At 46.0% G+C, this 25325-nt stretch overlaps 1 protein-coding gene across 1 annotated transcript in view; it reads left to right on the forward strand.

Moving 5' to 3' along the window:
• Positions 1-871: 871 nt before the first annotated feature.
• ndc1 (NDC1 transmembrane nucleoporin) overlaps positions 872-25325 on the forward strand; it is a 37541-nt gene continuing 13087 nt past the window's right edge. Inside the window, exons 1-10 of the mRNA XM_084139458.1 lie at positions 872-1063; positions 1841-1961; positions 3154-3255; positions 3532-3706; positions 4128-4260; positions 6461-6569; positions 6720-6771; positions 8507-8639; positions 13276-13368; positions 14794-14875. Coding sequence (XP_083995584.1) covers positions 1025-1063; positions 1841-1961; positions 3154-3255; positions 3532-3706; positions 4128-4260; positions 6461-6569; positions 6720-6771; positions 8507-8639; positions 13276-13368; positions 14794-14875 — 1039 coding nt within the window. The 5' untranslated portion in view covers positions 872-1024. The remainder of the gene's footprint in view (positions 1064-1840; positions 1962-3153; positions 3256-3531; positions 3707-4127; positions 4261-6460; positions 6570-6719; positions 6772-8506; positions 8640-13275; positions 13369-14793; positions 14876-25325) is intronic.

Consider the following 25325-nt stretch of genomic DNA (forward strand, 5'->3'; position numbering starts at 1 on the left):
TTTATGCCTGCAGCTAGTTACTTAAAATGAGACATATAATCATACCAAAACATGATTCACTGTAAGCTATAAATACAAAGAGAGTCGCACACTCCAAATGTATCACCTCCCAGTAAGCAGCTCGAGTGTTAATTTGAGGCTGTGTTTACATCCTACAGCCATTGGCTGCCTTCATCACGAGGGGTATGTAAGGGAGTTCTGATTGGTTCCAAGTTTAGCAGTTCGGCGAATTTGCCTGAGCAGACAAGGTGTTGAAATATACTTTTTATGAGAAAAGGTGCAAGAAATTAAGGTGCCAACTAATTTTATAGTCATCATAAGAATGTTGTACTGCCATATACAAAACGTCAGCTCCTCCCTCGACGGGGATTGATCAACTTCACGTTTTTCAGCTTCTGCCCACCACCTCATTTTTATGGGACAGACCACAGAGTTTCTAAACCCAGAAGCGCAACATCACGACACTTCCGGTGACGCTTCAGAAACGGACCAAACGGACTAGGCCGGGGTTTCGGGTTTGAGAAGCCAATGAGAGAAGTGAAACGTTATTCATTAATTGTTAATTTTCTCGAAATCTAAAGGCAGAACCGAGATTTGAGCCAATGTCTTAAGTAGTTGAACATGTTATTACTCCAACCTCGTGAAAGTGACAAACTGACACGTTTTAATTTTCGTCAAAAAACAACTTTACATCGATGGAGTGCCTTGGATTAGACGGCCTGCACATGCGCAGTTTGGCGCCGGACGACCGTTAGACCGGATGACGTTTTTCTACGCATGCGCTTAATTAGCCAACGTCGGGATTTCAATTGGAGAAGCAGTTTTGGCCTATCTTCATACTGTACTCTCTCTCTCTGGACAACATTTGAAAGGGGTCCTGACATGTCCTTTGAATGCATGTGCCGCGCTATATGGGAAACTGCACAAGAATGGAATGTTCTCTAGGAGTTTGACAACTAGCTAGCACTTTTTTTAAAACACTTTTTTTTTTTGCAGTCAGATCAAAATCTTTATCGAAACAAAAATGTTTTCTGCGGATCAAAGTTGTTGGTTCGTTCGTAAGGTAAGCACTGCCCTATTTAAACGACTAAACCACAGTTAGCTAGCTAGTTAGTTATCTGGCTACCCGTGGATGTTATCCAATTACAGTAGGTAGCTTGCTAGTAACTAACTAGTTAGCTAGTAACATTAGCTAGATATAGTAGCTATATTTTATTGCTAGTATAACAACAATAACACTAGTTGTTGGCTGGCTGGCTGTAATTGTAGAAATGTTAGAAAAGCTAGCTAGATTTTCAAGTTTCACGTAAGCTAGGTAGTAGTTAACGTAGCATTCAGCTTTGACCAGAGGGTCTGGCTTCAGCAGCAGGGTTGCCAGGTCAAGCTACAATTTCTACTCCAATACATACGACTCAAAAGTAGCACAAAAGGCCTGCAAACTAGCCCCATTTTTTTTTCCACAACAAGAGAGTATTTATACAATAAACCCTTTTTCCATAATGTTATCGATCCAATTAAGAAGCAATATCATAGTAACTTGTAACTACATTAGAAGCATAATTCGTGTTGTTAAGCATGATGCAAAGCTGAGTGCCTGGATACAGCTGTTAGCCGTGGTATATTGGCCATATACCACAAACCCCCGAGGTGTCTTATTGCTATTATAAACTGGTTACCAACGTCAGTAGAACAATAAAACGTAATGCCATTCGCTGAGTTTGAGCAACACAAATGAGGAAAAAGTCAGTGGTTGCATTTGCAAAGTTGGTATGAATGTTGGTGTTTCCAGGTGATCTGTTGGCGAGCAGTAATGTATCTGAATGAATTATGTTGTTTCCAGGTGATCTGTTGGCGAGCGGTAGCCAGTATGGCCTGGTCTGTCCTGCTACTGCTTCCCACCACAGCTCTGTTTGTAGTTCTCAGCAGATTCAGTCTGTTTCACCCTATACACTGGATATCAGGTAAGAGAACACTCACAAACCAAAGCTCGACTCCCGAGTGGCGCAGTGGTCTATGGCACTCTATCGCAGTGCTAGCTGTGCCACTAGAGATCCTGGTTCGAGTCCAGGCTCTGTCGCAGCCTGCCGCGACCGGGAGACCCATGGGCGGCGCGCAATTGGTCCAGCGTCGTCCAGGGTAGGGGAGGGTTTGGCCAGCAGGGATGTGGGTTTGTTTCCCACGAGGGGGGGCAGTATGACCAAAAACAAAACAAAAAAACATGTATGCACTCACTAACTGTAAGTCGCTCTGGATAAGAGCGTCTGCTAAATGACTAAACTGTAAATGTAATATACTCACCTTGTACACAATGTCAAATTGAATTAGCTTACTGTTGCTAGGAGCCAGTCAGACTAACTTCCCTTACTGTTGCTAGGAGCCAGTCAGACTAACTTCCCTTACTGTTGCTAGGAGCCAGTCAGACTAACTTCCCTTACTGTTGCTAGGAGCCAGTCAGACTAACTTCCCTTACTGTTGCTAGGAGCCAGTCAGACTAACTTCCCTTACTGTTGCTAGGAGCCAGTCAGACTAACTTCCCTTACTGTTGCTAGGAGCCAGTCAGACTAACTTCCCTTACTGTTGCTAGGAGCCAGTCAGACTAACTTCCCTTACTGTTGCTAGGAGCCAGTCAGACTAACTTCCCTTACTGTTGCTAGGAGCCAGTCAGACTAACTTCCCTTACTGTTGCTAGGAGCCAGTCAGACTAACTTCCCTTACTGTTGCTAGGAGCCAGTCAGACTAACTTCCCTTACTGTTGCTAGGAGCCAGTCAGACTAACTTCCCTTACTGTTGCTAGGAGCCAGTCAGACTAACTTCCCTTACTGTTGCTAGGAGCCAGTCAGACTAACTTCCCTTACTGTTGCTAGGAGCCAGTCAGACTAACTTCCCTTACTGTTGCTAGGAGCCAGTCAGACTAACTTCCCTTACTGTTGCTAGGAGCCAGTCAGACTAACTTCCCTTACTGTGGTCGTTCTCTGGCTATGTAGCCAGCTAAGAAAGTTATGTCGGAGACTGCTGGTAAGCACATTTTTCGAATGCCTCGTTCTAGAATGCTTGGCCCCTGTTGACCAGTGCCAGTAGATGGCTATACGTAGGTATTCAGTATGTCTAAGACTGTTGATAAGCAGCCTATAAAAGAGTGTTGTCTGCTTACAGAATGCTTGTCCCTACTGACCAGTGCCAGCACCATCTTCTCCTTCATCCTGCTATGTGGAGTGGTGCTGCTGGTGGGCTTCTTCAACCTGGAGTATTACACAGGTGAGTCAGACAATGAAGGGTTCTCCCAGGGATGACAGTTCTGAGTGAAAGGAGCCGGAGGTGATTGCTGCACTCCATTTCTTTAGATTGAATCAGGGTGCAATGGGTGGAGCGAGGACATAGTGCGTTTGAAAATACAAATACTGACAAAAAAAACGATGCTCTCCCTATACTGTGTAGGTGGCTTTGTATGTGGAGGTGCCAATGGCCTGGGACATACATAGTCCCAGCATTCACCCTCTTTTATTTATTGTTTGATTGATTGATTTCCACCAGTCGTCCCATCCATCGCCTGCTCCAAGATCGACCTCCTAGGTCAGGTGCTTCACCCCCGTCAGTTCGTCCACTCATTGGCGCACTGTATCATGGGTGTTGTAGTGGCTTGGTGTTGTGCCTTCACCATCGGAGGGCGCTACCGGGCCTTGGGGCACCCCTGTACCCAGGAAGAGAGGTGAGACACCACACAACGTGTTTTTACCTGCCGTACACCGCTGGCCCGAGGCTAGTACTTTTCAGACTGGGCTAGTAGAAAACTTGTCAAACTAGCCTGCCTGCTAGGGAAGTGTTGTACTTTTCGATACCAATTGGTACATGTTGGACCCGGTAAAACTACTAGCCTGGTTGGCTAGTTCCTGCATACACCTCATGGCTGTAGAGTAGTAATTCCTTATTTATGGAAGAATACTTTTATTCATAATATTTGGTCAACATTTCGGTGGAGGTTGGGGACCTCAAGTTTACTTTAGTGAAACATTCTTACTTGTTTTCCCCTATACGAGTAAAAAAACAAAACAAAAAAAACAGTCCTCATAAGTTTTTTGGGTTTTGTTGTAACTTCCCCATATCTCTGTCTGTTGTTGTGTTGGTTACAGTAGTAGTGGTCCTGAGATGTGCCTGAATGAATACCACCTGGTGCTGCTGCTGGTGGGGGCCTTCATCGGATACAGCCACAGCCTGCTGGGCGTGGTCCACAACATCAACTACGTCTCGTTCCACACCATGCGGGTACATACTCTTCTTCATTTATTTACTTACTATCTGTTTTCTACCTTCTAGAATAATAGTGAAGACATCAACTATGAAATAACACGTATGGAATCATGTAGTAACCAAATAAGTGTTAAACAAATTTTTCAAATATTCACCCTTTGCCTGGATGACAGCTTTGCACACACTTGGCATTCTCTCGACCATTTCAATTAACAGGTGTGCCTTGTTTCATTTTGTCGTTATAGTAATGTTTGTAGCAATTTGTGAAAATCATTGTGGAAATCTGTTGCAGCTCAAGTCTACAAAACCTGCAGTGCTGTCTCTATGGGCTGGCTAGCTAGGTTAATAAAGTTGCAGTTGTTATTAACCGACTGCTTCAGAACTTCCGAGTGTGTTGTTAGATGCTTTTTTTTCTTCAGATCTCCGCTAAACAAATACTGTGGCAAGAAAAAGTATGTGAACCCTTTGGAATTACCTGGATTTCTGCATAAATTGGTCATAAAATTTGGTCTGATCTTGATCTAAGTCAAAACAATAGACAACCACAGTGTGCTAAAACTAATAACACACAAACAATGATAAGTTTTCATGTCTTTATTGAACAAACCGTGTAAACATTCACAGTGCATGGTGGGAAAAGGATATGAGCCCTTGGATTTAATAACTGGTTGACCCTCCTTTGGCAGCAATAACCTCGACCAAACGTTTTCTGTAGTTGCAGATCAGACCTGAACAACAGTCAGGAGGAATTATGGAACATTCCTCTTTACAAACCCGTTTCAGTTCAGACAAAAACCAAGCCATGAGGTTGAAGGAATTGTCCGTAGAGCTCCGAGACAGGATTGTGTCGAGGCACAGATCTGGGGAAGGGTACCAAAAAATGTCTGCAGCATTGAAGGTCCCCAAGAACACAGTGGATTCCATCATTCTTAAATGGAAGCACCAAGACACTTCCTAGAGCTGGCCGCCCGGCCAAACTGAGCAATCGGGGGAGAAGGGTCTTGGTCAGGGAGGTGACCAAGAACCCGATGGTCACTCTGACAGAGCTCCAGATTTCCTCTGTGGAGATGGGAGAACCTTCCAGAAGGACAACCATCTCTACAGCACTCCACCAATCAGGCCTTTATGGTGGAGTGGCCAGACTGAGGCCACTCGTCAGTAAAAGGCATATGACAGCCCGCTTGGAGTTTGCCAAAAGGCACCTAAAGGACTCTCAGACCATGAGAAACAAGATTCTCTGGTCTGATGAAACCAAGATTGAACTCTTTGGCCTGAAAGCCAAGCATCACATCTGGAGGAAACATGGCACCATCCCTACGGTGAAGCATGGTGGTGGCAGCATCATGCTGTGGGGATGTTTTTCAGCGGCAGGGACTGGGAGACTAGTCAGGATCGAGGGAAAGATGAACGGAGCAAAGTACAGAGATCCTTGATGAAAACCTGCTCCAGAGCGCTCAGGACCTCAGACTGGGGCGAAGGTTTACCTTCAAACAGGACAACGACCCTAAGCACACAGCCAAGACAACGCAGGAGTGGCTTTGGGACAAGTCTCTGAATGTCCTTGAGTGGCCCAGCCAGAGCCCGGACTTGAACCCGATCGAACAACCTTGGAGAGACCTGAAAATAGCTGTGCAGCGACGCTCCCCATCCAACCTTACAGAGCTTGAGAGGATCTGCAGAGAAGAATGGGAGAAACTCCCCAAATACAGGTGTGACAAGCTTGTAGCGTCATACCCAAGAAGACTCGAGGCTGTAATCGCTGCCAAAGGTGCTTCAACAAAGTACTGAGTAAAGGGTCTGAATATTTATTTAAATGTGATTTTTCATTTTCCTACGGTGCGCCCTACTGAACATAACCCATCGACGTCTACTAGTGTTGGGCATTATAGTTTCTGTTACCTTTTGACAGAACTAGCAAGGCACTTAACCCTAATTGATCCTGTAAGTCGCTCTGGATAAGAGCGTCTGCTAAATGACTAGAATGTAAATGTAACTATGTTATGAGACATCAGGAAGTGCCCTGTTCTCCTCAGGCTGCTTAGCGGAGGAGGCTCATAATAATGTCTGGAATGGAGTCAATGGAATGGAGTCAAACACATGGAAACCATGGAAACCCCGTCTCTGTGTGTGATACCATCCCATTTACTCCATTCCAGACATTATTATGAGCCTCCTCCCCTCAGCAGCCTCCACTGCTCTGCTTTTCATGTTTCAGCAATACAAGTACCTCCGCTTCAAGGGAACTCTGCCCCTAGTGGTGAAAGCCAGTGCTGTTCAGGCTCTCTACTCTCTCAGGAACTTCCTCCTCCTCTATTTCTTCCTGGGTAAGATGAAGAAGACATTACCGAAGTCCGTCAAAGCTCTGTTTTGCGTATGAGGTATTCACCGGTATATATGCAGTGGGGTGTCTCCCAACTGTTCTGTAGTCAAATGATGAAGGTATTGTTAATGACGTCTATCTCCCTGTCTTTCAGGATATGCCCCACGAGCGTGGATCTGTAAAACACTTGACCTCAACATCAACAGGTTAACATCATGATATCATTTGAATCTGACCCAGATACCCCTCTACTACTAGGGAGCTCACCCAGATACCCCTCTACTACTAGGGAGCTCACCCAGATACCCCTCTACTACTAGGGAGCTCACCCAGATATCCCTCTACTACTAGGGAGCTCCCCCAGATACCCCTCTACTACTAGGGAGCTCCCCCAGATACCCCTCTACTAATAGGGAGCTCACCCAGATACCCCTCTACTACTAGGGAGCTCACCCAGATACCCCTCTACTACTAGGGAGCTCCCCCAGATACCCCTCTACTACTAGGGAGCTCCCCCAGATACCCCTCTACTACTAGGGAGCTCCCCCAGATCTCCCTCTACTACTAGGGAGCTCACCCAGATATCCCTCTACTACTAGGGAGCTCACCCAGATATCCCTCTACTACTAGGGAGCTCACCCAGATACCCCTCTACTACTAGGGAGCTCACCCAGATACCCCTCTACTACTAGGGAGCTCACCCAGATACCCCTCTACTACTAGGGAGCTCACCCAGATACCCCTCTACTACTAGGGAGCTCCCCCAGATACCCCTCTACTACTAGGGAGCTCCCCCAGATACCCCTCTACTACTAGGGAGCTCCCCCAGATACCCCTCTACTACTAGGGAGCTCCCCCAGATACCCCTCTACTACTAGGGAGCTCACCCAGATACCCCTCTACTACTAGGGAGCTCACCCAGATACCCCTCTACTACTAGGGAGCTCACCCAGATACCCCTCTACTACTAGGGAGCTCACCCAGATACCCCTCTACTACTAGGGAGCTCACCCAGATACCCCTCTACTACTAGGGAGCTCACCCAGATACCCCTCTACTACTAGGGAGCTCACCCAGATACCCCTCTACTACTAGGGAGCTCCCCCAGATACCCCTCTACTACTAGGGAGCTCACCCAGATACCCCTCTACTACTAGGGAGCTCACCCAGATACCCCTCTACTACTAGGGAGCTCACCCAGATACCCCTCTACTACTAGGGAGCTCACCCAGATACCCCTCTACTACTAGGGAGCTCACCCAGATATCCCTCTACTACTAGGGAGCTCACCCAGATACCCCTCTACTACTAGGGAGCTCACCCAGATACCCCTCTACTACTAGGGAGCTCACCCAGATACCCCTCTACTACTAGGGAGCTCACCCAGATACCCCTCTACTACTAGGGAGCTCACCCAGATATCCCTCTACTACTAGGGAGCTCACCCAGATATCCCTCTACTACTAGGGAGCTCACCCAGATACCCCTCTACTACTAGGGAGCTCACCCAGATATCCCTCTACTACTAGGGAGCTCCCCCAGATACCCCTCTACTACTAGGGAGCTCACCCAGATACCCCTCTACTACTAGGGAGCTCACCCAGATACCCCTCTACTACTAGATAGCTGTATTTAGATAGGACTCCTCATATTCCTTTCCTAATGTATTTTAAGTCTTAGTGTGCTGTGAAATCTGTTATGAATGTATTGTAATGTTTTTTTTAAATGTATAACTGCCTTAATTTTGCTGGACATCAGGAAGAGTAGCTTCTGCCTTGGCAGCAGCTAATGGGGATCCATAATAAATACAAAAGTCCTGCATTGAATACGTCGTAAAAAAAAATTCTGGACTTGTGATGTCAGTATTCCACTGGAATGGAATGGTACATGCAGCAAGACAGACTGAACCGATGACAGACGTGTTCTTGTCTCCCCCTCTAGTTCAATCCATTCCCTGGACAGTGTGTCTAGTCTTTTGGACCTATCTCTCCTCTATCACCTGTGGATCAGTGGGACCTTCCTCCTCCTCACCTGGTACACCACAGTGCTGCTCTTCCGGATCTTTGTTACCGAGGTACATATAGCTCCTCTGACCCCTTACACCTCGATCAGACCGACAGCGTCATTGCGTTTTGGTACACCAGAAGTACATTATTTTCCAATGCAACGCTGCGTTTGCCTTGCGGCGTTACAGTTGCAGTGAGTTCAGATGCATCAGATTGTATGAGTAGACGTGACAGAAATAGTAGTAAAAGGTGAATGTTGAACTTTTGTTGCTCACATATCCACTAAACATGTTGGATTACATCATGGGAAAAATATGACTGCAGAATTGATTACGCAGCGTTGATGCAATGACGCTGTCGGTCTGATCAAGGCGTAACCTTCACCTGGTACGTCACCGTACTGCTCCTCAGGACCTAACCCTAACCTCTGACCCCTAACCTTCCTCTTGCTGACCTGGTACGATACATCACTGTCCTGCTCCTCAGGACCTAACCCTAACCTCTGACCCCTAACCTTCCTCTTGCTGACCTGGTACGATACATCACTGTCCTGCTCCTCAGGATCTAACCCTAACCTCGGACCCCTAACCTTCCTCTTGCTGACCTGGTACGATACATCACTGTCCTGCTCCTCAGGATCTAACCCTAACCTCTGACCCCTAACCTTCCTCTTGCTGACCTGGTACGATACATCACTGTCCTGCTCCTCAGGATCTAACCCTAACCTCTGACCCCTAACCTTCCTCTTGCTGACCTGGTACGATACATCACTGTCCTGCTCCTCAGGACCTAACCCTAACCTCTGACCCCTAACCTTCCTCTTGCTGACCTGGTACGATACATCACTGTCCTGCTCCTCAGGACCTAACCCTAACCGCTGACCCCTAACCTTCCTCTTGCTGACCTGGTACGATACATCACTGTCCTGCTCCTCAGGATCTAACCTCTGACCCCTAACCTTCCTCTTGCTGACCTGGTACGATACATCACTGTCCTGCTCCTCAGGATCTAACCCTAACCTCTGACCCCTAACCTTCCTCTTGCTGACCTGGTACGATACATCACTGTCCTGCTCCTCAGGACCTAACCCTAACCTCTGACCCCTAACCTTCCTCTTGCTGACCTGGTACGATACATCACTGTCCTGCTCCTCAGGATCTAACCTCTGACCCCTAACCTTCCTCTTGCTGACCTGGTACGATACATCACTGTCCTGCTCCTCAGGATCTAACCTCTGACCCCTAGCCTTCCTCTTGCTGACCTGGTACGATACATCACTGTCCTGCTCCTCAGGATCTAACCCTAACCTCTGACCCCTAGCCTTCCTCTTGCTGACCTGGTACGATACATCACTGTCCTGCTCCTCAGGATCTAACCCTAACCTCGGACCCCTAACCTTCCTCTTGCTGACCTGGTACGATACATCACTGTCCTGCTCCTCAGGACCTAACCCTAACCTCGGACCCCTAACCTTCCTCTTGCTGACCTGGTACGATACATCACTGTCCTGCTCCTCAGGATCTAACCCTAACCTCGGACCCCTAACCTTCCTCTTGCTGACCTGGTACGATACATCACTGTCCTGCTCCTCAGGATCTAACCTCTGACCCCTAACCTTCCTCTTGCTGACCTGGTACGATACATCACTGTCCTGCTCCTCAGGATCTAACCTCTGACCCCTAACCTTCCTCTTGCTGACCTGGTACGATACATCACTGTCCTGCTCCTCAGGACCTAACCCTAACCTCTGACCCCTAGCCTTCCTCTTGCTGACCTGGTACGATACATCACTGTCCTGCTCCTCAGGATCTAACCTCTGACCCCTAGCCTTCCTCTTGCTGACCTGGTACGATACATCACTGTCCTGCTCCTCAGGACCTAACCCTAACCTCTGACCCCTAGCCTTCCTCTTGCTGACCTGGTACGATACATCACTGTCCTGCTCCTCAGGACCTAACCCTAACCTCTGACCCCTAACCTTCCTCTTGCTGACCTGGTACGATACATCACTGTCCTGCTCCTCAGGACCTAACCCTAACCTCTGACCCCTAACCTTCCTCTTGCTGACCTGGTACGATACATCACTGTCCTGCTCCTCAGGGATTGAATGCTCATTCTTTCTGTCTATTGGACTGACTCACTGCTTCTCCACCAGTCTAGTCCTGGACTGACTCACTGCTTCTCCACCAGTCTAGTCCTGGACTGACTCACTGCTTCTCCACCAGTCTAGTCCTGGACTGACTCACTGCTTCTCCACCAGTCTAGTCCTGGACTGACTCACTGCTTCTCCACCAGTCTAGTCTATTGGACTGACTCACTGCTTCTCTACCAGTCTAGTCCTGGACTGACTCACTGCTTCTCTACCAGTCTAGTCCTGGACTGACTCACTGCTTCTCTACCAGTCTAGTCCTGGACTGACTCACTGCTTCTCTACCAGTCTAGTCCTGGACTGACTCACTGCTTCTCCACCAGTCTAGTCCTGGACTGACTCACTGCTTCTCCACCAGTCTAGTCCTGGACTGACTCACTGCTTCTCCACCAGTCTAGTCCTGGACTGACTCACTGCTTCTCCACCAGTCTAGTCCTGGACTGACTCACTGCTTCTCTACCAGTCTAGTCCTGGACTGACTCACTGCTTCTCTACCAGTCTAGTCCTGGACTGACTCACTGCTTCTCCACCAGTCTAGTCCTGGACTGACTCACTGCTTCTCTACCAGTCTAGTCTATTGGACTGACTCACTGCTTCTCCACCAGTCTAGTCTATTGGACTGACTCACTGCTTCTCCACCAGTCTAGTCCTGGACTGACTCACTGCTTCTCCACCAGTCTAGTCCTGGACTGACTCACTGCTTCTCTACCAGTCTAGTCCTGGACTGACTCACTGCTTCTCTACCAGTCTAGTCCTGGACTGACTCACTGCTTCTCCACCAGTCTAGTCCTGGACTGACTCACTGCTTCTCTACCAGTCTAGTCTATTGGACTGACTCACTGCTTCTCCACCAGTCTAGTCCTGGACTGACTCACTGCTTCTCCACCAGTCTAGTCCTGGACTGACTCACTGCTTCTCCACCAGTCTAGTCCTGGACTGACTCACTGCTTCTCCACCAGTCTAGTCCTGGACTGACTCACTGCTTCTCTACCAGTCTAGTCCTGGACTGACTCACTGCTTCTCCACCAGTCTAGTCCTGGACTGACTCACTGCTTCTCTACCAGTCTAGTCCTGGACTGACTCACTGCTTCTCCACCAGTCTAGTCCTGGACTGACTCACTGCTTCTCTACCAGTCTAGTCTATTGGACTGACTCACTGCTTCTCTACCAGTCTAGTCCTGGACTGACTCACTGCTTCTCCACCAGTCTAGTCCTGGACTGACTCACTGCTTCTCCACCAGTCTAGTCCTGGACTGACTCACTGCTTCTCCACCAGTCTAGTCCTGGACTGACTCACTGCTTCTCCACCAGTCTAGTCCTGGACTGACTCACTGCTTCTCTACCAGTCTAGTCCTGGACTGACTCACTGCTTCTCCACCAGTCTAGTCCTGGACTGACTCACTGCTTCTCTACCAGTCTAGTCCTGGACTGACTCACTGCTTCTCCACCAGTCTAGTCCTGGACTGACTCACTGCTTCTCTACCAGTCTAGTCTATTGGACTGACTCACTGCTTCTCCACCAGTCTAGTCCTGGACTGACTCACTGCTTCTCCACCAGTCTAGTCCTGGACTGACTCACTGCTTCTCCACCAGTCTAGTCCTGGACTGACTCACTGCTTCTCCACCAGTCTAGTCCTGGACTGACTCACTGCTTCTCCACCAGTCTAGTCCTGGACTGACTCACTGCTTCTCTACCAGTCTAGTCCTGGACTGACTCACTGCTTCTCCACCAGTCTAGTCCTGGACTGACTCACTGCTTCTCTACCAGTCTAGTCCTGGACTGACTCACTGCTTCTCCACCAGTCTAGTCCTGGACTGACTCACTGCTTCTCTACCAGTCTAGTCTATTGGACTGACTCACTGCTTCTCTACCAGTCTAGTCTATTGGACTGACTCACTGCTTCTCTACCAGTCTAGTCCTGGACTGACTCACTGCTTCTCCACCAGTCTAGTCCTGGACTGACTCACTGCTTCTCCACCAGTCTAGTCCTGGACTGACTCACTGCTTCTCCACCAGTCTAGTCCTGGACTGACTCACTGCTTCTCTACCAGTCTAGTCCTGGACTGACTCACTGCTTCTCCACCAGTCTAGTCCTGGACTGACTCACTGCTTCTCTACCAGTCTAGTCCTGGACTGACTCACTGCTTCTCCACCAGTCTAGTCCTGGACTGACTCACTGCTTCTCTACCAGTCTAGTCTATTGGACTGACTCACTGCTTCTCTACCAGTCTAGTCTATTGGACTGACTCACTGCTTCTCTACCAGTCTAGTCCTGGACTGACTCACTGCTTCTCCACCAGTCTAGTCCTGGACTGACTCACTGCTTCTCCACCAGTCTAGTCCTGGACTGACTCACTGCTTCTCTACCAGTCTAGTCTAGTCCTGGACTGACTCACTGCTTCTCTACCAGTCTCTAACTCACTGTTAAGCATTTACTCTCTATGGCTGCTGTTCGATTCACAACCATTCTTCTCCCAGAAGTGTGCACTTCTAACCTGTCTGCTTAGTACCATAGAAAATATAAGTATGATTTGATAATGATAATTTCTTGCAGGTTTACAGTTTTCCTGTCCAGTCCACGTTCACAGAGGATGCTCACCAGTGCCTCCCCAAAGTTATCACTGGCATGCAACCAATGATACTGAAGGTAAGCGTTCTACATCAATTTAACAATGGAAACAATCCATTTCAGGATCATCAGCATTCCCTGTTATGAGTGACTTCGATTTGATTTTCCTCTGTTAAAGCTTCTGTTAACCGTACATCTGTTCTGTGTCCTGTCAGTTCCTAGTCCTCCAGTTAACCGTACATCTGTTCTGTGTCCTGTCAGTTCCTAGTCCTCCAGTTAACCATACATCTGTTCTGTGTCCTGTCAGTTTCTAGTCCTCCAGTTAACCGTACATCTGTTCTGTGTCCTGTCAGTTCCTAAACCTCCAGTTAACCGTACATCTGTTCTGTGTCCTGTCAGTTCCTAAACCTCCAGTTAACCGTACATCTGTTCTGTGTCCTGTCAGTTCCTAAACCTCCAGTTAACCGTACATCTGTTCTGTGTCCTGTCAGTTCCTAGTCCTCCAGTTAACCGTACATCTGTTCTGTGTCCTGTCAGTTCCTAGTCCTCCTGTTAACCATACATCTGTTCTGTGTCCTGTCAGTTTCTAGTCCTCCAGTTAACCATACATCTGTTCTGTGTCCTGTCAGTTCCTAGTCCTCCAGTTAACCGTACATCTGTTCTGTGTCCTGTCAGTTTCTAGTCCTCCAGTTAACCGTACATCTGTTCTGTGTCCTGTCAGTTTCTAGTCCTCCAGTTAACCATACATCTGTTCTGTGTCCTGTCAGTTCCTAGTCCTCCTGTTAACCATACATCTGTTCTGTGTCCTGTCAGTTCCTAAACCTCCAGTTAACCGTACATCTGTTCTGTGTCCTGTCAGTTTCTAGTCCTCCAGTTAACCATACATCTGTTCTGTGTCCTGTCAGTTCCTAGTCCTCCAGTTAACCATACATCTGTTCTGTGTCCTGTCAGTTTCTAGTCCTCCAGTTAACCATACATCTGTTCTGTGTCCTGTCAGTTCCTAGTCCTCCAGTTAACCGTACATCTGTTCTGTGTCCTGTCAGTTTCTAGTCCTCCAGTTAACCGTACATCTGTTCTGTGTCCTGTCAGTTCCTAGTCCTCCAGTTAACCGTACATCTGTTCTGTGTCCTGTCAGTTCCTAAACCTCCAGTTAACCGTACATCTGTTCTGTGTCCTGTCAGTTCCTAAACCTCCAGTTAACCGTACATCTGTTCTGTGTCCTGTCAGTTTCTAGTCCTCCAGTTAACCATACATCTGTTCTGTGTCCTGTCAGTTCCTAGTCCTCCAGTTAACCATACATCTGTTCTGTGTCCTGTCAGTTTCTAGTCCTCCAGTTAACCGTACATCTGTTCTGTGTCCTGTCAGTTTCTAGTCCTCCAGTTAACCGTACATCTGTTCTGTGTCCTGTCAGTTCCTAAACCTCCAGTTAACCATACATCTGTTCTGTGTCCTGTCAGTTTCTAGTCCTCCAGTTAACCGTACATCTGTTCTGTGTCCTGTCAGTTTCTAGCCCTCCAGGACCTGGCTCTGCTGTCTCAACACTCTCCTTCTAGACGTCTGGAGGTGTTCAGTCTCAGCCAACCAGGTGACCCCACTGCTCTGCCTGCATAAATACAACTAATGCATATTTATACTTTCACATTACAGAATGCACTTCATGTGTCTCATTACTTACAGTAAAAAATAAAAACGCTATCTGCATTATCAATATATTTAGATTATTCCTCTGTTGACATTGGAGATGTCTCTGAAACATCAACTGGCTCTGCAGTATGCATATTCTTCTGTCTGTTGTTCCCAGAGTAATGTCCCAATGTCCCCTGTCTGCCGTTCTGTCTGTTGTTCCCAGAGTAATGTCCCCCGTCTGCCGTTCTGTCTGTTGTTCCCAGAGTAATGTCCCCTGTCTGCCGTTCTGTCTGTTGTTCCCAGAGTAATGTCCCCTGTCTGCCGTTCTGTCTGTTGTTCCCCGAGTAATGTCTGCCGTTCTGTCTGTTGTTCCCAGAGTAATGTCCCGTCTGCCGTTCTGTCTGTTGTTCCCAGAGTAATGTCCCGTCTGCCGTTCTGTCTGTTGTTCCCAGAGTAATGTCCCCTGTCTGCCGTTCTGTCTGTTGTTCCCAGAGTAATGTCCCCTGTCTGCCGTTCTGTCTGTTGTTCCCAGAGTAATGTCCCGTCTGCCGTTCTGTCTGTTGTTCCCCGAGTAATGTCTGCCGTTCTGTCTGTTGTTCCCAGAGTAATGTCCCCTGTCTGCCGTTCTGTCTGTTGTTCCCCGAGTAATGTCTGCCGTTCTGTCTGTTATTCCCAGAGTAATGTCCCGTCTGCCGTTCTGTCTGTTATTCCCCGAGTAATGTCCCCTGTCTGCCGTTCTGTCTGTTGTTCCCCGAGTAATGTCTGCCGTTCTGTCTGTTGTTCCCAGAGTAATGTCCCCTGTCTTCCGTTCTGTCTGTTATTCCCAGAGTAATGTCCCGTCTGCCGTTCTGTCTGTTATTCCCCGAGTAATGTCCCCTGTCTGCCGTTCTGTCTGTTTTCCCCAGAGTAATGTCCCGTCTGCCGTTCTGTCTGTTATTCCCAGAGTAATGTCCCGTCTGCCGTTCTGTCTGTTGTTCCCAGAGTAATGTCCCGTCTGCCGTTCTGTCTGTTGTTCCCAGAGTAATGTCCCGTCTGCCGTTCTTTCTGTTATTCCCAGAGTAATGTCCCCTGTCTGCCGTTCTGTCTGTTATTCCCAGAGTAATGTCCCGTCTGCCGTTCTGTCTGTTGTTCCCAGAGTAATGTCTGCCGTTCTGTCTGTTATTCCCTGAGTAATGTCCCGTCTGCCGTTCTGTCTGTTATTCCCTGAGTAATGTCCCCTGTCTGCCGTTCTGTCTGTTATTCCCAGAGTAATGTCCCGTCTGCCGTTCTGTCTGTTATTCCCAGAGTAATGTCCCGTCTGCCGTTCTGTCTGTTGTTCCCAGAGTAATGTCCCGTCTGCCGTTCTGTCTGTTGTTCCCAGAGTAATGTCTGCCGTTCTGTCTGTTATTCCCTGAGTAATGTCCCGTCTGCCGTTCTGTCTGTTATTCCCTGAGTAATGTCCCCTGTCTGCCGTTCTGTCTGTTATTCCCAGAGTAATGTCCCCTGTCTGCCGTTCTGTCTGTTGTTCCCTGAGTAATGTCCCGTCTGCCGTTCTGTCTGTTGTTCCCAGAGTAATGTCCCGTCTGCCGTTCTGTCTGTTGTTCCCCGAGTAATGTCCCGTCTGCCGTTCTTTCTGTTATTCCCAGAGTAATGTCCCGTCTGCCGTTCTGTCTGTTTTCCCCAGAGTAATGTCCCGTCTGCCGTTCTGTCTGTTATTCCCAGAGTAATGTCCCGTCTGCCGTTCTGTCTGTTATTCCCTGAGTAATGTCCCGTCTGCCGTTCTGTCTGTTATTCCCAGAGTAATGTCCCGTCTGCCGTTCTGTCTGTTATTCCCTGAGTAATGTCCCGTCTGCCGTTCTGTCTGTTATTCCCTGAGTAATGTCCCGTCTGCCGTTCTGTCTGTTATTCCCTGAGTAAAGGGTCGTCACTAGCTTCCATAGCCACAGTCATAATTATAGCTAAACCCCGCCCATTTCTACAATGTATCTTCTGACAATTTTAAATCTAACCTTAACCACACTGCTGACCTTATGCCTAACCTTAACCACACTGCTGACCTTATGCCTAACCTTAAATTAATCCTCTAGAGTCCATGTCCGTGCCCCCGTGGAAATCTAATTAGTTTAATAAAAAATTCCCCATTTTATATTAAATAGCTTTTAATACATAACATAACCAAATGTAGCCTATTACTTTGTCTGGGGCTCTCAAGGACTTGCTTCAAGGACTTGCTTCACGGTAGGGATGGTGTTAGACGGGTGATGAGCACCGCCTGGTTTTCTCCAGACGTGGCGCTTTGCATTCAGGCCAAAGAGTTACATTTGTCTCATCAGACCACATAATCTTTTGCCTTATACTCTGTCTGTCATGTGCCTTTTCACAAACCCCAGGGTGTTGTCATGTGCCTTTTTGCAAACTCCAGGCGTGCTGTCATGTGCCTTTTTCTCAGGAGTGGCTTCCATCTGGCCACTCTCCCATAAAGCCCAGATTGGTGTAGTGCTGTAGAGACTGTATGTTCTCCCATCTCAACCAAGGAACTCTGTAGTTCTGTCAGAGTGGTCATTGGGTTCTTAGTCACCTCCCTGACCAAGGTCCTTCTTGCCCGGTTGATCAGTTTGGTCGGACGGCCAGCTCTAGGCAGTCTGGGTAATCCCATATTATTTCCCAATGATGGAGACCACTGGGCTCTTGGAAACTTTCAACACTCTAGACATTGTTTTATACCCTTCCCCAGATATATGCCTCATCACAATTCTATCTCAGAGATCTACAGACAGTTCCTTGGACTTCATGGTATAGTTTCTGCTCTAACTTGCACTGTCAACTGTGGGACCTTATATACAGTCGTGGTCAAAAGTTTTGAGAATGACACAAATATAAATGTTCACAAAGTCTGCTGCCTCAGTTTTTATGATGACAATTTGCATATATTCCAGAATGTTATGAAGAGTGATCAGATGAATTGCAATTAATTGTAAAGTCCCTCTTTGCCATGAAAATGAACTTAATCCCATTTCAGCCCTGCCACAAAAGGACCAGCTGACATCATGTCTGTCATGCTGATCACTCTGTCATGCTGATTGAGTTAGAATAACAGACTGGAAGCTTTAAAAGGAGGGTGGTGCTTGAAATCATTGTTCTTCCTCTGTTAACCATGGTTACCTGCAAGGAAACACGTTCCGTCATCATTGCTTTGCACAAAAAGGGCTTCACAGGCATAGATATTGTTGCTAGTAAGATTGCACCTAGATCAACCATTTATCGGATCATCAAGAACTTCAAGGAGAGAGGTTCAATTATTGTGAAGAAGGCTTCAGGGCGCCCAAGAAAGTCCAGCAAACGCCAGGACCGTCTCCTAATGTTGATTCAGCTGCGGGATCGAGGCACCACCAGTGCAGAGCTTGCTCAGGAATGGCAGCAGGCAGGTGTGAGTGCATCTGCACGCACAGTGAGGCAAAGACTTTTGGAGGATGGCCTGGTGTCAAGAAGGGCAGCGAGGAAGCCACTTCTCTCCAGGAAAAACATCAGGGACAGACTGATATTCTGCAAAAGGAACAGGGATTGGACTGCTGAGGACTGGGGTAAAGTCATATTCTCTGATGAATCCCCTTTCCGATTGTTTGGGGTATCCGGAAAACACCTTGTCCGGAGAAGACAAGGTGAGCGCTACCATCAGTCCTGTGTCATGCCAACAGTAAAGCATCCTGAGACCATTCATGTGTGGGGTTGCTTCTCAGCCAAGGGAGTGGGCTCACTCACAATTTTGCCTAAGAACACAGCCATGAATAAAGAATGGTACCAACACATCCTCCGAGAGCAACTTCTCCCAACCATCCAAGAACAGTTTGGTGATGAACAATGCCATTTCCAGCATGATGGAGCACCTTGCCATAAGGCAAAAGTGATAACTAAGTGGCTCGGGGAACAAAACATTGACATTTTGGGTCCAAGGCCAGGAAACTCCCCAGACCTTAATCCCTTTGAGAACTTGTGGTCAATCCTCAAGAGGCGGGTGGACAAACAAAAACCCACAAATTCTGACAAACTCCAAGCATTGATTATGCAACAATGGGCTGCCATCAGTCAGGATGTGGCCCAGAAGTTAATTGAGAGCATGCCAGGGCGGATTGCAGAGGTCTTGAAAAAGAAGGGCCAACACTGCAAATATTGACTCTTTGCGTAAACTTAATGTAATTGTCAATAAAAAGCCTTTGACACTTATGGAATGCTTGTAATTATACTTCAGTATACCATAGTAACATCTGACAAAAATATCTAAAAATACTGAAGCGGAAAACTTTGAAGACCAATACTTGTGTCATTCTCAAAACTTTTGACCACGACTGTAGACAGGTGTGTTTCTTTCTAAATCATGTCCAAACAGTTGAATTGGCCACAGGTGGACTCCAATCAAGTTGTAGCGACATCAAGGAGGATCAAAGGAAATAGGATGCACCTGAGCTCAATTTGGAGTGTCATAGCAAAGGGGTGTGAATACTTATGTAAATTTAGAATTTGGGATTTTATTTTCAATATTTCTAAAAACATGTTTTCACTTTGTCATTATGAGAAAAAGTAAAAAAATAGAATATACGAATATTTAAGATATTATAAGAAATCTATAATTATTAGATAATTCTTAAATCTCTCAAATAGACTAGGGCGGTGACCTTATTTCCGCCACACCGGCAATCATCGTAGTCACAGTAGTTTCCTCTGGACATGCATTGGTACCCAACTAGCTAATGATCACCAGGTCGCTGGTCTGGTACTCAGCGCTCTATTGTCCCTTTAACCACTCTGACATCAATGCAATCGAAAATCACATACACTGATCATCAAAACAGTATCATGCTTTTAAAGCTCCGTTAGGCTGCACTGTGATGATCATTTTGATGAAAGACGCTCAACAACCGGTTGAAACTGAGTGTAAAACATGCTTGTTGTGGGATTTTGTTTCAAAGCCAAACACAACGAAATGGACAGCGCTTTCTAATCTAAGGTGATGATTCATTCAAAGCGTTTAAGACTTGCATGTGTACTGAACAAAAATATAAACGCAAGATGGTAAGTGTAGGTCCCATGTTTCATGAGCTGAAATAAAAGATCCCAGAAATGTTCAATACGCACAAAAAGCGTATTTCTCTCAAATGTTGCGCACCAATTTGTTTACATCCCTGTTAGTGAGCATTTCTCATTTGCCAAGATAATCCATCCACCTGACAGGTGTGGCATATCAAGAAGCTGATTAAACAGCATTATCATTACACAGGTGCACCTTGTGCTGGGGACACAAAGGCCACTCTAAAATGTGCAGTTTTGTCACACAACACAATGCCACATATATCTCAAGTTTTGAGGGAGCGAGCAATTGGCATGCTGACTACAGAAATGTCCACCAGAGTTGTTTCCAGATAATGTTATGTTAATTTCTCTACCATAAGCCGCCTCCGTCATTTTAGAGAATTTGGCAGTACGTACAACTGGCCTCAACCGCAGACCACATGTAACCACACCAGCCCAGGGCTTCTTCACCTGCGTGATCATCTGAGACCAGCCACCCTGACAGCTGATGAAACTGAGGAGTATTTCTGTCTGTAATAAAGCCCTTTTGTAGGGAAAAAATTATTCTGATTGGCTGGTTCTGGCTCCCCAGTATGTGAGCGTATGCCCTCCCAGGCCCACCCATGGCTGTGCCCCTGCCCAGTCATGTGGAATCCATAGATTAGGGCCTAATTAATGTATTTCAATTGACCAATTTCCTTATGAACTGTAACTCAGCAAAATCATTGAAAATGTTGCATGTTGCGTTTTATATATTTGTGCAGTATAGAACACCCATATTAGAGCTTATGTATATACACACATGAGCCCAAGCGTAATTAAAATAATGATTGTGCTGTTATACAATACACAATACATAGCCAACCGCAGAAAACATTAAAAATATATATATATTTAAGATGTCTTTTGGTACATAATTAGTCTATCCTAGACTCTAAAATTAAACAATTTCTAGTAATCGCCTTCTGAGTGTGGACTGTATTATTATACATACAGGATGGAATGGTTACCTTATGGATGGACTGGTTACCTTATGGATGGACTGGTTACCTTATGGATGGACTGGTTACCTTATGGATGGACTGGTTACCTTATGGATTGACTGGTTACCTTATGGATGGACTGGTTACCTTATGGATGGACTGGTTACCTAATGGATGGACTGGTTACCTTATGGATGGACTGGTTACCTTATGGATGGACTGGTTACCTTATGGATGGACTGGTTACCTTATGGATGGACTGGTTACCTTATGGATGGACTGGTTACCTTATGGATGGACTGGTTACCTTATGGATGGACTGGTTACCTTATGGATGGACTGGTTACCTTATGGATGGACTGGTTACCTTATGTTACACTCCAAAATGGAAGATCACCTGTCGTGCAGCGCGAGGCTGCATGCTCCTCAAACAGTGATGTGAAGTGAAATAAGTGTTCTTATAAGCCCAGACGTTTCTATATGCAATCGCGTGTGAAAGCAGAAAGCATCATGCAGCCCATATATGTTTTGATTTCTAAGACATTCTATAATTCACAACAACATGTTCCTAATAACTCTAAATCTAGCATATAGGACCTGTTTCAAAGGATCACTTTGACGCTCAACATGGCCACTTCATATGATCATATACAGTGGGGAGAACAAGTATTTGATACACTGCCGATTTTACAGGTTTTCCTACTTACAAAGCATGTAGAGGTCTGTAATTTTTATCATAGGTACATTTCAACTGTGAGAGTCGGAATCTAAAACAAAAATCCAGAAAATCACATTGTATGATTTTTAAGTAATTAATTTGCATTTTTTTGCATGACATAAGTATTTGATACATCAGAAAAGCAGAACTTAATATTTGGTACAGACACCTTTGTTTGCAATTACAGAGATCATACGTTTCCTGTAGGTCTTGACCAGGTTTGCACACACTGCAGCAGGGATTTTGGCCCACTCCTCCATACAGACCTTCTCCAGATCCTTCAGGTTTCGGGGCTGTCGCTGGGCAATACGGACTTTCAGCTCCCTCCAAAGATTTTCTATTGGGTTCAGGTCTGGAGACTGGCTAGGCCACTCCTGGACCTTGAGATGCTTCTTACGGAGCCACTCCTTAGTTGCCCTGGCTGTGTGTTTCGGGTCGTTGTCATGCTGGAAGACCCAGCCACGACCCATCTTCAATGCTCTTACTGAGGGAAGGAGGTTGTTGGCCAAGATCTCGCGATACATGGCCCCATCCATCCTCCCCTCAATACGGTGCAGTCGTCCTGTCCCCTTTGCAGAAAAGCATTCCCAAAGAATGATGTTTCCACCTCCATGCTTCACGGTTGGGATGGTGTTCTTGGGGTTGTACTCATCCTTCTTCTTCCTCCAAACACGGTGAGTGGAATTTAGACCAAAAAGCTCTATTTTTGTCTCATCAGACCACATGACCTTCTCCCATTCCTCCTCTGGATCATTCAGATGGTCATTGGCAAACTTCAGACGGGCCTGGACATGCGCTGGCTTGAGCAAGGGGACCTTGCGTGCGCTGCAGGATTTTAATCCATGACGGCGTAGTGTGTTACTAATGGTTTTCTTTGAGACTGTGGTCCCAGCTCTCTTCAGGTCATTGACCAGGTCCTGCCGTGTAGTTCTGGGCTGATCCCTCACCTTCCTCATGATCATTGATGCCCCACCAGGTGAGATCTTGCATGGAGCCCCAGACCGAGGGTGATTGACCGTCATCTTGAACTTCTTCCATTTTCTAATAATTGCGCCAACAGTTGTTGCCTTCTCACCAAGCTGCTTGCCTATTGTCCTGTAGCCCATCCCAGCCTTGTGCAGGTCTACAATTTTATCCCTGATGTCCTTACACAGCTCTCTGGTCTTGGCCATTGTGGAGAGGTTGGAGTCTCTTTGATTGAGTGTGTGGACAGGTGTCTTTTATACAGGTAACGAGTTCAAACAGGTGCAGTTAATACAGGTAATGAGTGGAGAACAGGTGGGCTTCTTAAAGAATAACGAACAGGTCTGTGAGAGCCGGAATTCTTACTGGTTGGTAGGTAATCAAATACCTATGTCATGCAATAAAATGCAAATGAATTACTTAAAAATCATACAATGTGATTTTCTGGATTTTTGTTTTAGATTCCGTCTCTCACAGTTGAAGTGTACCTATGATAAAAATGACAGTCCTCTACATGCTTTGTAAGTAGGAAAACCTGCAAAATCGGCAGTGTATCAAATACTTGTTCTCCCCACTGTATATCATCACTCGCTCTGGAATGGAAAAAATATCCTTTCTATTTCATTTAAGTTCAGTTATATTGTTCTTACATTATTTTATATGATCTTATTGTATTTTCTGCTAAATGAACAAGCCTACAGCCTATGGCATGGAGCATAGCCAGATAACATACAGTAGGTGTCTGGTTAGACTGTAAACTCTCCTTCCAGACTCACATTAAGAATCTCCAATCCAAAGTTAAATCTAGAATCGGTTTCCTATTTCGCAACAAAGCCTCCTTCACTCATGCTGCCAAACATGCCCTCGTAAAACTGACTATCCTACCGATCCTTGACTTCGGCGATGTCATTTACAAAATAGCCTCCAACACTCTACTCAGCAAATTGGATGTAGTCTATCACAGTGCCATCCGTTTTGTCTCCAAAGCCCCATACACTACCCACCACTGTGACCTGTACGCTCTTGTTGGCTGGTCCTCACTACATATTCGTCGCCAAACCCACTGGCTCCAGGCCATCTATAAATCACTGCTAGGCAAATCCCCGCCTTATCTTAGCTCATTGGTCACCATAGCAACACCCACCCGTAGTCTGCGCTCCAGCGGGTATATCTCACTGGTCATCCCCAAAGCCAACACCTCCTTTGGCCGCAATTCCTTCCAGTTCTCTGCTGCCAATGACTGGAACAAATTGCAAAAATCTCTGAAGCTGGAGACTCTTATCTCCCTCACTAACTTTAAGCATCAGTTGTCAGAGCACCTTACCGATCACTGCACCTGTACACAGCCCATCTGAAATTAGCCCGCCCAACTACCTCATCCCTATATTGTTATTTATTTTGCTCTTTTGCACCCCAGTATCTCTATTTGCACATAATCTCTTGCACATCATTCCAGTGTTAATACTAAATTGTAATTATTTTGCACTATAGCCTATTTTATTGCCTTACCTCCATAACTTGCTAAATTTGCACACTGTATATTATATGTATTTCTGTTGTATTTTTGACTTTGTTTTGTTTTACCCCATATGTAACTCTGTGTTGTTGTTTTTATCGCACTGCTTTGCTTTATCTTGGCCAGGTCGCAGTTGTAAATGAGAACTTGTTCTCAACTGGTTTACCTGGTTAAATAAAGGTGAAATAAAAAAATAAAAATAAAATAGGCCAACTCATATTCTGTTCTTCTGAAATACATTTTCTTAAATGTCATAATGTTCCTAACATAATGGATTTATAGTGACTTTGTATTAAATGGATTTATTATACTTTTTTAAATGTAGATTTTTTCAAAGGTGGCTTGTATACGTGGAGGCCTGGAGATGCTAAAAATGTTTATGTTAATTAACCGTTAATTACCGTGAGACCGGCAGTCATTTGCATGATCATAACATGCTGACAAAATTCATCAAATAATTGTTTTATATATTTTTGTTATACCTACAGGGGTCTTAAAATTCCAAATGAAATGGCTAAATGATCCTTTGTATGACCATCTTAAAACAATTCCTTATGTTAACTTCGTAGAAACCCAGCCCCGGGCCCTTTTTTTGTTGGTGAATTTTTACGATATAGCCAATTTTGACTTTGCAGATGTGGAATCTAGTGGAAACCAGAGAAAAGTTCCCCTTTCTGTCTGTAATTCATAGATGGTAACTTTTCTTTCTGTCTAATTCCCAGAGTAATGTCTTTCTGTCTAAATCCCAGAGTAATGTCTTTCTGTCTAATTCCCAGAGTAATGTCGTTCTGTCTGTAATTCCCAGAGTAATGTCGTTCTGTCTAATTCCCAGAGGAATGTCGTTCTGTCTAATTCCCAGAGTAATGTCGTTCTGTCTAATTCCCAGTGTAATGTCTTTCTGTCTAATTCCCAGAGAAATGTCGTTATGTCTGTAATTCCCAGAGGAATGTCGTTATGTCTGTAATTCCCAGAGTAATGTCGTTCTGTCTAATTCCCAGAGGAATGTCGTTCTGTCTAATTCCCAGAGGAATGTCGTTCTGTCTGTAATTCCCAGAGGAATGTCGTTCTGTCTGTAATTCCCAGAGTAATGTCTTTCTGTCTGTAATTCCCAGAGTAATGTCGTTCTGTCTGTAATTCCCAGAGGCATGTCGTTCTGTCTGTAATTCCCAGAGGCATGTCGTTCTGT

The sequence above is a fragment of the Coregonus lavaretus genome (assembly GCF_964263955.1).
Source record: "Coregonus lavaretus genome assembly, chromosome: 23".
NCBI lineage: Eukaryota > Metazoa > Chordata > Actinopteri > Salmoniformes > Salmonidae > Coregonus > Coregonus lavaretus.